Below are 13186 nucleotides of genomic sequence, written 5' to 3'. Positions count from 1 at the left end.
GTTACAGTACACAGCAATGAGAACTGCAAATGAATGAACAGGGTGGTCTTTCTCTTTACTGTTTTCACATTACTCCATTTTGTAAGCTGTGATCTAGAAACAAAAGTGACGAGAGATTACTCATTTAAAAATGAGCTGATCGGGTAGCTTATTAATTGAACTACAACTCCTAGGGAGCTTTTCATTACAAGATACAAGCCTGTATCTTGTAAATTTTATCAGCATTACGAGCTTTTCATTTTCGATACAAGAATTCAACCAAGTCCATCTCAAAGCACCCTGACACCTTGAAATCGTAATAAAAAAGCCAAATGAATACTACATCTGGGTCTGAGACTCTGCAGGATCAAACAGATTTTCGTCTCCAGTAAAAATCCACTGAATGAAATTGCTCAGTGTATTCAGATGTTCATAATATTTTCTGCAGTGCAAAGAGTTTTCCGAATTTCAAACAGAAGGTAGAAATTTGATGTTTCCAGTCTTTTAATATGATCCACAGGTATTCTAAGATAAAGGGAGCAGAGTGCAATCAAGCGCTGCAGTTCCTGCCACCACTTCTTTATCTTTCCTTACCTTTGTGTATTGGCTGGATGGAAGGAGATCCACAAATACTTTGAGATCAGTAAAACAGCAGGGTTTGTCCCCAAATTTTTTGAAGTATTGGAACATTAGTTCTTCCGGATCACCTAGGAAAAAGGCCAGTTCATCTTTTTAACATGCTCCATTAAAAGTTGAATCTGTAAAATCACTATCAGAAATCTTTGTTAATGCTTCCCCCCCACCCTTTCGAGATTACATAGCAATTTAGAAAACGGATAGCTGCACTACTGCAGATTTTAACAGAGGCTTAATGTCTTTGGTAACCAAGGACACATAGAAAAACCTCAAGAGCTTCATTCAAGCTACTTTGGCAGATAAGAGCTCAGCATCACAGGCATGCATACACAGCCTCCACTTATCTAACAGTAACTTATTTTTGGATGGAAATACAAAAGGAACTAGTAAGTAGCACAGATGTTGCTCTAATCACATTCTCTCCTTTGCTGATTCCCTAAATGCGATTTTAAAAAGCAAAACCTGGTACTACTGCCAAAAAACTTAAATGAAAAACCACCCAGAGATTACAGAGTAACAGCAGGACTTTTTACAAAAGCAGTGCATCGGGAATGCACTTTTCATTACAATGTCAATGACTGTAGGCTCCTAGATCCCATAGGTCCTTCGGAAAGTTCCCATGCTTGCTTTTACAAGCCCTGGAGCAGTCTGGAACTATCTGCTTTTCTTCAAGGCCCATCTTCTAATGCTTTCAAAATGCTTTACATACAGAACAGCACGTACATTTTCGTAACAGACATTGTATTTAACTCAGTGATTTAGCAAAGAGAGAACACAAACTTGGAACAAGCTCTAAAAGATTAATTTATCACCTAGTTAGTGGCTCTTACCTAGTTTATATTCATCATTACAACCTCTGTATCGCAAACGTCTAATCAGCTCCAGTTTAGCTAAATATGGTCCCCGAAGTGGCCGAGAGCTCTTAGATTCCTCTGTTATCCTCTCTTCTATAAATTTCACAGCTTGCTCTATAGAATAGTGTACCTCTCCTTCCAAAGAGCTGTGCAATTAAAGAGACAAAAGGTTCTTTGATTTTTCCCATTGCTACAGCATCAATAACACATGCTCAGCATATGCCCATGATACTCTTAAGGAAATCTGGCATGATGGATTCTCTAACTCAATCACCATGAAAAATATGAACCGGAAGAGTTCTATAGCATACAAACCACTATTTACACAGCTGTTTCCAATAAACTATTGCCAGCCTCCAAAACAAAGTAGGGAGAACACATCATTTGGGGTCTGATGTCAAGAAGTCACCCAAAGATGCAGACAGTGCTGTACTGAACATATGAATGCAAACCATTTGCTGTAGCACAAAGGAAAAATAAATCCACAGCAAAACAGTTAACTTACTGCTCTTCTTCTGGTGGAGGCGTCCAGGATTCATCAATAAGTTGAAACACTGAATCAAAGTAAGTTATATAAAACTGCCAATCATCTGAGCTGAAACAAAAATCAGGCACAGAACAAAGTTTAGGGAATTGCCAAAACAGTAACTCACTTCTAAAACTGCATTCCTTGCAAAAGCTGAATTTAAGGAATAGCACGTATTCATATCGCAGAAAAAACAACTGTAATAAGAATCATTTCTCCTTGAAAAGGTCTCACATCTTAAGAATGCTATCATCCTGAACTTCTTGAAACATATTAAAGGAAACAATTTCAATAAAGAATTGACACAAGCTACAAATTCTCCTCTCAACATTTACATTCCAATCAGAGCTCATGAATATCCCCAAAATGCTAAGGCAGAAGCTTTTCCTGCCCATGTTCAGAGGAATTTAAGAGTATAGAACAGGAGATGCCAAATACGAAGAGGTAAAGCTGAAAATGTCCTTATGTTAGTTCTACATGTTGTCAGTGTTGTGTTCAAGTGTCCTGTAAAGCTGATGCTTATTTCCTCCAGTTTCTCCCACTGCAAATACATTTAACAAATATTAAATACCAAGAACAACTTCTCTAAAGAAGAAACATTTTGCTGTCCCCGTGGACAGTGGATGCTGACAGAACCTTCTAATCTTCAAGCCTCTGTATTTAACTTATGCTTAAGATTAGGGCACAGCTAAATACAAAAAGCAAACAACAAATCTCTCTTGACAGTTCCAAGAGACAGATTTGATCATACTAGCATGCTCTCTCCTGATGCGTCTGTTCAAAGCATTACATGCATTTCCCAGTATGAAGTCTGGCTAGGTGAGAGAAATGAAGTTCCAGAAAATCAAATGTAAATGCAATTCTCCTCCTGTCCCACCATGAAAGTTAGAGCCGGACAACCAGCACAGCCTTTAGAAATAAGGAGTTAAACAAAATTTTATCGCATTAACGTGTCACTAAAGTCAGCCTTCAAAAAGAAGCAACTACAGTCCTGATGCTGACTCTCCCTGTGACCTTCCCTTTAACGTTCCATTCTGCTGCCCTCTTCTTCAGGCTTTGGAGTGTAAACGTTTGGAAATGCTTTGAGATCCTCTGATGTTCTTCTATGTTAACCACTATTTTCAAAAGCCACTAAACGAGGCAATTCACAACCAGGCCAGAATTTTTCTTCAGTTTTTTAGTAGGACTGCAGAAATATCATCTCACTTTTTCAGCAGCAGCCTTCTCGACAGCGCATTGCACTCTGGCCACCTACACAGCTTCTTGTACATCGCCATACACTTGTTCTCGCGGCTTTGGAGCTCACTTGTCAGCTTCTCTAAATTAAAAACAGAAGGGCAAGTTTATTTAATCAATGCATTTCCTTCTCTACTTTCTGCACAAAGCTTCTTATTATAGCCAAGGATGCAAAACAGTAAGTGTAAGAGAACAGGAGAGAGGCCCTTGAAGGATGGAAAGGACAGATTTGCTATGGAAACCTTCATATCTCAATTCCTTAAAACTGCAAGTGCATTTTAATCACTAGAAAGAGTCCACAAAAACGCAGGATTAGGAACATACTTTTTTTTTTTGTTAAGATGGCAGCTACAAACTAACATGCTATCAATTTACTGCGGCTAATCATACTGCTGCAAAGTTCATCACTGAATAACACTTAAATACCATAAACAGGTGGGTAAAACCAGCTTGCACGACAGCACCTCCAGAGTTTGCATCAATGTTTGAAACTGGTACTAAGAGTCAGGCTCCTTACAGCCTTTTTTTTGTAACCAGTGGACAAGTCTGAAGCAAAGGAGAACTGCTGTTCCTCCACACAACTGTAATTATTAATTGACAGAAAAAGTTACCTCCTAGTTTTCCTCTCACAACATCTAAGGCTTCCTTATACTTCTCCAAACGTTCCAGAATCATGTAGTACAGTTCGACCTTAAAAGAAAGATTAGGCTGCAATGAAATTTGCTAGTAAAACAATATACAGGTGTGCCAAGAAATAAAGTGGCTTGTGTTACTGTCATTAGAAATAGGAGATAGCCAGGCCTGCAAAGCTATCTTTAGCATCCCAGAGGGTAGAACATTCAGGAATTTAGGTCTTTTTTCCATTCTCAATCCTGAAGTTTCTCTTGGGGCCTCCCAGGGAGCAAAACCAAGTACTCCATCAGTCAAATCAAATGCCAAAAAATTTCCTTGGCCCCACAATTCCAAATCCCTCTCAACCCTCTGGCTCTTGGTTTTCCTTCTGTCCCGCTACATTCACATTTACTTCCAGAACACTACTGATTATTATCTTGGAAAACTGTTAAAACAATCCATTTTCTTTAACAGTGCATTCCTTGTCTCAATAATGTTCAAATCAAGCTGAAATTATCTGCAAGTCTTACTTCAGCCTCAGCTTCAATCTTATCCTCTTTCACCATTTTTTCCACCATTCTCTCAGCTAGTGGCAAAAACATTGTCTTTGAGAGGTTTTCATCCTGTGCTGAAATAGACTAAGGAAGAGAAGAATTATTGTAACAGCTCATCAACTTTTTGTGTTGTCCCACCCACTGCTTTTTTCACATTAGAAGAGGAAAAAACCAGAACAGGTGCTTCAATCCCCCCAAAACCACACATTCAGAGCTGCCATCTGTCACGTGCGGAGAGCAACTGCTCTGTTAAAAGGCAGCAATAAAACTAGCGATATACTGAAGAGCTCACTCTTGATTACATTGTCCAGAGACTCGCGCATCTAGGCACACAATATCCATGGCAAGTAACATGTAGCAAGAACACATTTGTGTTTTCCATGGCACAGTATTTTAGAGAATGTGATTGATGCCTCCATGCTTATTTTTTGCTTGGCCAACGCTCTGTAAGGCTGTCTGATTAGTGCCCGAATCTGCTATCTCAACTAACAGCAGCACAGCTGATCTGCTGTCTATTCCTGCAGACTTTCTGCAGTCTTAAAGCCATGCTAAGTCCAGAGCTCTCATTTATTTCCTCTTAGAGCCTTTATAACCTAGTTACGGAGAGAAACAGTTCTGCCTAAGGAGCTGCAGATATTTGAGGATTTATTCATTAGCTCTCTAACTAAACAGACAGCAGGGTACTAGTCCAGATAAGAGAATAATTCAAGTTGTATAAACATGGCAAGGCAGACCAGTTAAGTTGCATTATAAAAACACTACAGCTTTCATGTTGAACACATCAATAATGCTGCTTAAGGAGGGCCCAGTCCTTCTCCCAGCATCATAGAGAAACAGTTCAGACATTTTACTTAAAATATCTCTAATATCCTCACTTGGAGCATTTCTGTGTTTGCACTATACCTGTAGCGAAAGTCAACTCATTTGCAACACTGTACGCACCTGCATAATCAGGCTCATCACAGACCAAAAATAGTAAGGATTTTTGGGTACAATCTTATAAAGTGCCATTCCAGCCTGAAAAATGTAAGACAAAGTTTCATCATTCTTGAAACGTATCTGTTTATGAGCTCTCATGACAGACAACGCAAGGTAAGCAGCAATGACGGCAGCAGACAACATAGAATTAGCAACTAGATGGGAGGATTTTTATCAACCCATGAGCCATTCCATCCTAACACACATTCTAAAGAAAATAGAGGGTGAAAATGTTTCAAAGATCAAGTACTTTGTGTAGGTCTGACAAGGAACGGCAATGAGCATTTGCATGTATAATTGCCTAAACAAATGACAGCTTTAATTAGAAGAGGTAACTACATTAGGAAGCAGAAAACTTATTCTTCAGGAGTGAGGGGGATATTTCCAGTGCTGATTTTCACTAATATGCTCCGTCAGTGCTAAAAGGCACACCAAACCACATGCCTCCCTCATGTAAGCAACTGCCCTTCAACACTCATTTCATACATACACATACTCAGATATCCAAAATATGAGGTCACCTATACATGCAAAGCAGTGGTTAAGCAAAGGTCAAACTGAAAGCTCGGCTGTATCAAAGTAGAGCCAAAGAATTCAAGATTCTCTAGCCTAATACAGAAACAGTTATTCATATATTTCTCTCACAGATTTCCAGTGTCTGTATATAATGAAGAACAACACTTTCACCCATACAAAATCTGTAATTAATTTTAAGGAACTACATATAATACAGTCTACTACCACAGATGGACTTTTGTGCCAATTTCCTGACTGCAGTCTCACTTTGCATTTTCCAGTACTTTCAGCTGAAATACCCCAGAACACAGGACGCTGAGGTTTATTTTCATTCTCCAATCAGTTAGCATCCACGCACCCTTCACATCTCTAAGTCCGTAAGTCAAATACACAGGCCAATCTGGAACACCCTGCTCTCTGACAATGTCTGGATAACTTAACTAGATACATGTTTGTATGACACTTTAAACATACAAAAGGTCAGATAAATGTTAAATATCATTATCTGTGCAAGACTGGTATGTTTTCCACTCAGGGTTGTAGACAGGAGTACAATTAACATAGTCACGTCTCTGAAGTTTAGATTATCATATGAGGCTTGACATTTCATGTACATTAATAACTTAGCCCCTATCTACAGCTTGAACTCAAACAGCATACAAGTTGGGCTACAATGGAGAATAACACTTCTGCTCAATATATTACTTTAGTTATTTAAAGCAAACTTGTACAAAAATTGAAGTCACCTTAACACAGTGGGAACAAGAAGGAGTTTAGGACTCATTTACGTGGCTCTCTATGCTTTTTTATACAGAAGAGCGAGCGTGCATGCTTTGAAAAGAATCTTCCATTTATAGGCATTCTCCAGGCACCTAATTTGGAAGGGATGAAAACAGAACTAACCAGCATGACACTGTTCTGCCAACTGAGAAGTAAGATGTACTTAAAGGAAGTGCTTTTTAGTTTTTCTTCACTGAATCACAATCAGTACAAGCCTAGTTATATGTTAGATTCCAGAGGTAAAAGCATGGGCAAGATTACTCTTCCCAAAGATAACAGGGAGTAAATCTAAGTAAAAACTAAGGAGTAAATCAAGTCTGAAAACATGGATCAGAGATCTTGCTAGATCTTCTTATATCTATTCCAGAATTCCTTTATAATACACTGCCTCATACGTAACCACCGTGCTGTTCAGGAGAGATTGATAAAAACCTCCCCAAATAACCAACACATTCTATCAGACCAGATATGCACACAAAAGGCACAGCTGTCCTATCCCATGTAAGGAAAAGAAAGCACTTGTCTTCAGATAACCCACCCCCTAAATAATGGTCTTTTAAGCCTTTCTGTAGAAGCTAACATAGAGTACAACTTCTGCATTAACCCAGCTTAGCTTTCTGGAAGATTACTTACAATATGAGAAGGCATTAACAGTAAGATATACAGAAAAAGACACCTTAAAATGACCAGAACACAAATTGTTGATTGTACCTGTTGCATCTTCTTGTATTCTCCAACCCTGGCATAGGCCATGAAGAGATGAGAGTGATACTCTTCGCTGTTGGGAACCTTCTTTACAGCTGCCTCATAAAGTTTAGTTACCAGTTCCGCTAAACCAAAACCAGATGCTTGAGTTAAGACAAATTTGGGAATAATTTTAAAGCACAGCTACCTAAAGACAGCATCAGTGATCCTCTGAACAGTAATCTAGCTACACTCATCGACCACAGAAATGGTACTCTCCCCCAAGACCCCAAGCACTACAAACATTAGGCAAAGGAGGAAAGTGCTTAAAAAATAATAAAGAAACAAACCTCAAAATAGAGTTAACAGCAACAACTGAACTGCTCAGAAGCACTTAAGCCTTTTTCTTAAGAAAGTTTATCTATTTTGGAGCATTAAACTGAATGAAGATTTCTACTCCTGGCAGAATGACTGCTTCACATGAATTATCTATCAAAACACAAAACATTTTCAGAGCCTAATACCAAGTTAGTTACTCTTATCGCAGGTTTACTTATGTTAGTCATATCCTGTTATTTCCCAATTGCCTATTTTAGTACTCTCAACAAGTAAAATACTTCACACTATAGTTTTTAATAATAGGTCTATCATGACTAAATACTTATAATATGCAAAGCTTTCTTACATTTTCATCCTTCCAGATTTTTTTTCCTTATACATACAATCATATCTCAGTGTAGTATTAGAAAACTAAATGCAATTTGTTTTTCACATAGTTTACATATCCTCAACACACATACATAAAACATCTAATTACAATTTTCTTGCAGGACCCAAAGTGGAAGTGCCTAACACCCACTATTTCCCTTCTGAGGTATAAACCTAAAAGTTAGAAACCTGACCTTAATGCTTATGCAAGTTGTTTAGAATCACAGAAAGGCTTTTGACATTTTCAGGGGTTTGTTTATGTTGAAGTCACACATACACACAAAAATTTCATATATAGAAATGATGCTTTAACTCCACATATACATACACACACAGAAAGAAATAAACTAGGAGAGCATAAGCAATTACTATATTGCAGACTGGTACCAAATATCCATTTCTATAGAAGTTGTTTCGCCCCATTGTCATTGCTCCAGCAATTCAACAGTAAATGTTGCTACCACCACCAAGAACCACAAGAAGCTGCCAGAAACAACAACTGTTTAGAGCTGTAGATAAGCAGCATATAAGGTCTGGCTTCTTTCAGAAAAGCACATGCAATTTTACTCCGTCACTCAAACATTCACGATTTAGTATTTTTAAAATACCGTATCACTACAAGGAACCATACTGAAAAAGCTAATGCGGTCAAATTGAGAGGCCAGGATTTCCCTTCTGTTTGTCACACAGCTTCTTGAGGCCTGAACCCCTCGACTACGGTCTTCACAGCATTAAGCACACTCCAAACCACAGACCACGTGATTTGTCATCTCTACCACATATACTGACAACAAATTCCAGTAGCTTTCATCAAAAAAAAGTGAACTCTCAGGCTGATTGTGGTGGATGATTATTAGCATGCCATTCATTTAGGAACTGTGTACACAATAACGTTAATGAGAGAAGCCTAAATTAAGTTCTTTGCTTTATGGTGATCACTAGAGCCTTAGAGGCATTTGTAACAGTCATCATTTAAATTCCCTGAGTCTCTTAATAACACGCCTATACACGAACCCTGGACTTTGCATGTTCCCCATGAAACTGTGGGTCACATCTACTTCTGGAAGAACGTAAATAATTATGATTTTTAAGAGAGGCAAAGGAAAAAGCTTACGTCTATGCATTTCCCGGTAAAGAATAGTTAGTGCTTGCAAGGAATTATCATCTGTGGGTTCAAGTGCTGCTACTTCTTGTGCCAGAGCATACGCTTCGTCTTGCTTGCCAGTTCTCTGCAAGCCAATTGCCTTTAGAACCTATTGACACAACACAGAGGCAGCTGTTAGAAACACAGTTGGCAGTTACCAGTGAAAATCCTCTCATTCCTGGTGATGAGAGGCTTTGCCCAACCACCTCATTGCTTCTACAGAACTTCAGGTTTTATTAAGCTTCTAATCCATATGGCTGTAGAGGAAAACTTCCAAATGCAAACTGCATCAAACAGCGTGGCTTTGCATTTCTTAACAAACATGCAGGCCACTCTAAGGCATCAACTGCCACTCAGTTTTCCCTACCCGCAGACTGAAGACTGACCAGCCCTGCCAATTTTCTTTTTTTTCTTTCAGTAACTGGCCAGAGAGAAGTGACATAAATGAGATTCAAGTCAATGACACTTGCTTCAGCTTGGGAAGCTTTCAAAATGTAGAAGTAGTATGAACTGTAGAGGAAAACCCACAGGGAAAAGAGAAAAGCAGAAAGATTCCCAACGTAAGGTCTAGAGAGGCATTTTCAAGGCACAGCCCATGCGCCAAGGTGGCTTGCAGTGGCTCTGACAGGGAGCTAGACAATTAGCTCAGGTGTAACTAATGACACTCTAGTCATTAGAGGCACCTCACCAAGAGGATCCATGCAAGTTTTCAGACGATATTGTGTGAATGAGAGCAGCCCAAGACATTCCAGAGGGTTCAGAAAACACCGTGGGGGTCTCTGGAAGATCACGGACACCGCTCAAAAGGCACAGCAAAACACTCCAAGTCTCAGAGCTACACTCACCAAACGAGGTCAGTGCACCGCAATCACACTTACCTTTGCACAGTGAAGATCCTTGTGTTTTTTGAGCAGTTTATCAGCTTGCTGGATTGCCATTTTATTATTGCCATTATCGAGATAATCTGTATAAGAACAACATATATAGTATTATAACAGAACACAAGACCATTCTGGAAAGCTATCTCTAATTTTACTGTGCAGTATGTGCTGTTAGGCCAGTAGCGCAAACTGCATTTGCCTTGTACAATTACTGCTAAGCCAAACGTTCAGGAAACATGTCATTTCGCAGATGAAGTATTCATCTCGCTGTACTAGTTTTAGTCATTCAAACAAACAAGCTTTTGTAATTACTCCACATAGATCATTACAGCAACAAAGGAGACATAATAGAGCGGGTTCTGCAGCAACAGCTCTTTGCTAGCAATGGAGCTTAGGCTCTTTGCTTCAGTAAAAGTAGAAATTAATTTGGTGTGCCTTTGGGAGTCTTTCAATGACTTTTAACAGGCAGTAGGTTAGAAACTAAGCGCTCACAATCTATCAAAGCATTAAGTGAGAAGACCTACTTGTCCACACGATCCATACTTCAGGCAGAGCAAATCTGTCCCCTGACAGAGTATCACCACGCTTTCACCAGACTGGTTTTGAAGACAAAAAAGCTCCCCCAGGAGCTTCACTATTTCCTAGGGGGATAGCCCACTATCTAGTAAAACTTCAGCTGTAGAAAACCCCTGTCTCAAGACCATTTTCTCCTTTTTTCAGCTCGGTACTATAATTTTCAGCTTTACCTACTGTGCATCATCATGTTAGTAGACAACTACAAACAAGCAATTTTAGATTAGAACATCACCCCTATATGCTTCCCCTCCCTCAAAAATTAATACTTACTAACCAAAACCTAGCAGAAAAGCTTAGCTGCACCTGAGGTGCCAACAGGGAAGGGGAAGGGTCCGCTCACAGTGTTCTGGCCTCTCCCCTACCAAACTGCAAACAGAGCTAATGCCAGCTAATTGAAATTATGTTACACATCATCTTCTCGTCAAGACCGTAGTTCTCATAATGAGCGAACTCTTTTACTGAGTAGAGAGGTGACCTTTAGTAATTCCTTGGTATATGGTACAAAGTGTGCATCTATACTAATGAGATTTATATTCGGCAGCTTTAACATTTGCTTCCATGGCCAAGTAAGTGCTGCAGATTTAAAGTAGAGCTAATTGGACTCCTGAGACCATACAGACAAAACCTCAAACGAGGCAGCCTGCCCACACTAACCAAAAGAGAACGTTGCTGCGTAAAATAAAGTTTGAAACTGCAATACATTGTCTTTACATGGGTTAAATCGCCATTTTAACTTATGAAAACCTGTGCAGGACCTTTAACATTAAAACTTCAGCACAGACTTCTCAGTGGAGAGGTTTCTGTGGAACAGACCATTGTGGTGATCTCTTAATACATCAGCAGAGACTCCTTGATTTAAGGATTTGTGTTGCACAGTTCATTTACACACAAATCATCTGCCACGCTGCACTGCCTGTCTTGGATTATTTAACAACTGTGCCGATAAGATCTCCTCTTTAGGTTTCCTGAAGTAAATCAAATAAACCACAAACCTCTCTAAACTGCAGCAGAATAAAAAGATTGTATTTTGCTAACAACAAGTAAGTTTGTTGGAAGCCAATCTAGCTGGCAACTTCCAAAGGAATTCAAGGTAAAGGAAAATAAACTTAAGCCTATATTAGTTGCAAATCTGTAGGTGGAGATGTTCAATGGCTGGAAATGCAACACGTGAACCTTCAAGTGAAGGCAGAACAAATCAAGTTGAAAGAAAAACATAGCTGTCAAGGAACCCTGAGTAACCAAGGCACACAGTGCCAACTGAAAAGCACTGCTGTAAGTCAAGAACCAGACCTGCGACCTCATGCTGCGCATCTCCGGTTTATGACTTTTGTGAAGTTGTGTATTTACCTCTAAGGATACACACTTTATTTCAGGTTCTGCAGCACCAAAGCCTGAATTCAAATCTTACACTGCAGAAGGTAGCTTTCTGCTAGTTCTAGAAAGGATTATAAAGCTCTCTCCCTAATAGCTATACTCTGAAATGAACACAGTGAAATACATCTCAACATCAACTGCTTTAGTATCGGTCGAATTTACCAAGCTTTTTCTTTTAAGAACATTTAAGACGTTACGGAGGTTATAACACAAATAATTGCACATTAATAAAAATGGCAATCACAGCATGTACAGAAAACTAAGGAAAAATCTTAAAATTGTTACATAAAGATAAGCTGCACAGCTGCGCTCATAATTATGCAATGAAGTTTAAGACAGCTGTGTGTTTACGCTTTTAATCAAGCAAAACTATCTTCCTCTATTTCACTGGAATCCATCATGGATGCAAGTCTATACCGCACCGTCCTCACTGCCTGAGCAGCAAAGGGCATTCCCACAGCACGTTCATCCCCAAATGAGGGCAGCTCTCCACATGTTTGTAGGGAGAGATTTTTCTTCTGGTGTTGAGAAAGTCAAGGACATTTTCCTAAATCTCTATCCAATCTTCAGTTTTAGGGAGGAAATGATACCGTAGCCTGGGGAAGTGTTTTTCTTCTCTCTTTCTCTGTATTTGCATAAACAGAGACAAGCTTGTCTACAATCTCTTAAGCAATCCCAATTGCACGTAATACCCATGGAAATATTTGGGGACAGCTTAATACAAGAGGTTTCTTAACAAGACCGTCTCCTTCTAACTACTTCACTCTCATCTCCCAATTAATTTTCACAACACCGTAATTAGTCTGTGCCACAACACCTCAACGTACAACTTTAAGATTTCCTTGACTGCTCTTGTTCCTTGTATGAATTAATCCATTTCTAACTTCCCTGCAGCAGGAAACAAACGCCGACCGAAGTTACCTCGACGGAGGGAAAGCGGCACAGAAACCGCAGCCACCCGCTGGAGAGAGGTACCGCCTGCGAGCGGGCGGCGCTCGCCCCTCCAAGCCTCCTCCCGGACGCGGGTGGGGGGTTTCTGAGCGGGGAGACCGCCGGGCCGGCAGCGGGGGGAGCTCAGGGGACAGCGCCGCTGCCCGCAGGAAGACGCGCGGCGGGGACGGAGCCCGGGTTCCCTCCGGCCCGGCCAG

The 13186-nt window shown here is 39.9% G+C and overlaps 1 protein-coding gene across 1 annotated transcript in view; it reads right to left on the bottom strand.

Annotated features, from left to right (window-relative positions):
- Positions 1-10174, bottom strand: part of NAA25 (N(alpha)-acetyltransferase 25, NatB auxiliary subunit) — a 27347-nt gene extending 17173 nt beyond the window's left edge. Inside the window, exons 1-10 of the mRNA XM_009334406.1 lie at positions 10086-10174; positions 9178-9316; positions 7383-7501; positions 5340-5414; positions 4374-4481; positions 3843-3921; positions 3202-3313; positions 1975-2064; positions 1446-1615; positions 574-686 (exon numbers count right to left, since the gene is read on the bottom strand). Of these exons, the coding sequence (XP_009332681.1) occupies positions 574-686; positions 1446-1615; positions 1975-2064; positions 3202-3313; positions 3843-3921; positions 4374-4481; positions 5340-5414; positions 7383-7501; positions 9178-9316; positions 10086-10145 (1065 nt within the window). The 5' untranslated portion in view covers positions 10146-10174. The remainder of the gene's footprint in view (positions 1-573; positions 687-1445; positions 1616-1974; positions 2065-3201; positions 3314-3842; positions 3922-4373; positions 4482-5339; positions 5415-7382; positions 7502-9177; positions 9317-10085) is intronic.
- Positions 10175-13186: the final 3012 nt, after the last annotated feature.

The sequence above is a fragment of the Pygoscelis adeliae genome, unplaced genomic scaffold, assembly GCF_000699105.1.
Source record: "Pygoscelis adeliae isolate BGI_AS28 unplaced genomic scaffold, ASM69910v1 Scaffold262, whole genome shotgun sequence".
NCBI classification, from domain to species: domain Eukaryota; kingdom Metazoa; phylum Chordata; class Aves; order Sphenisciformes; family Spheniscidae; genus Pygoscelis; species Pygoscelis adeliae.
Note: the sequence above shows the minus strand (reverse complement) of the source record. Positions and strands in the feature narration are given on the sequence as shown.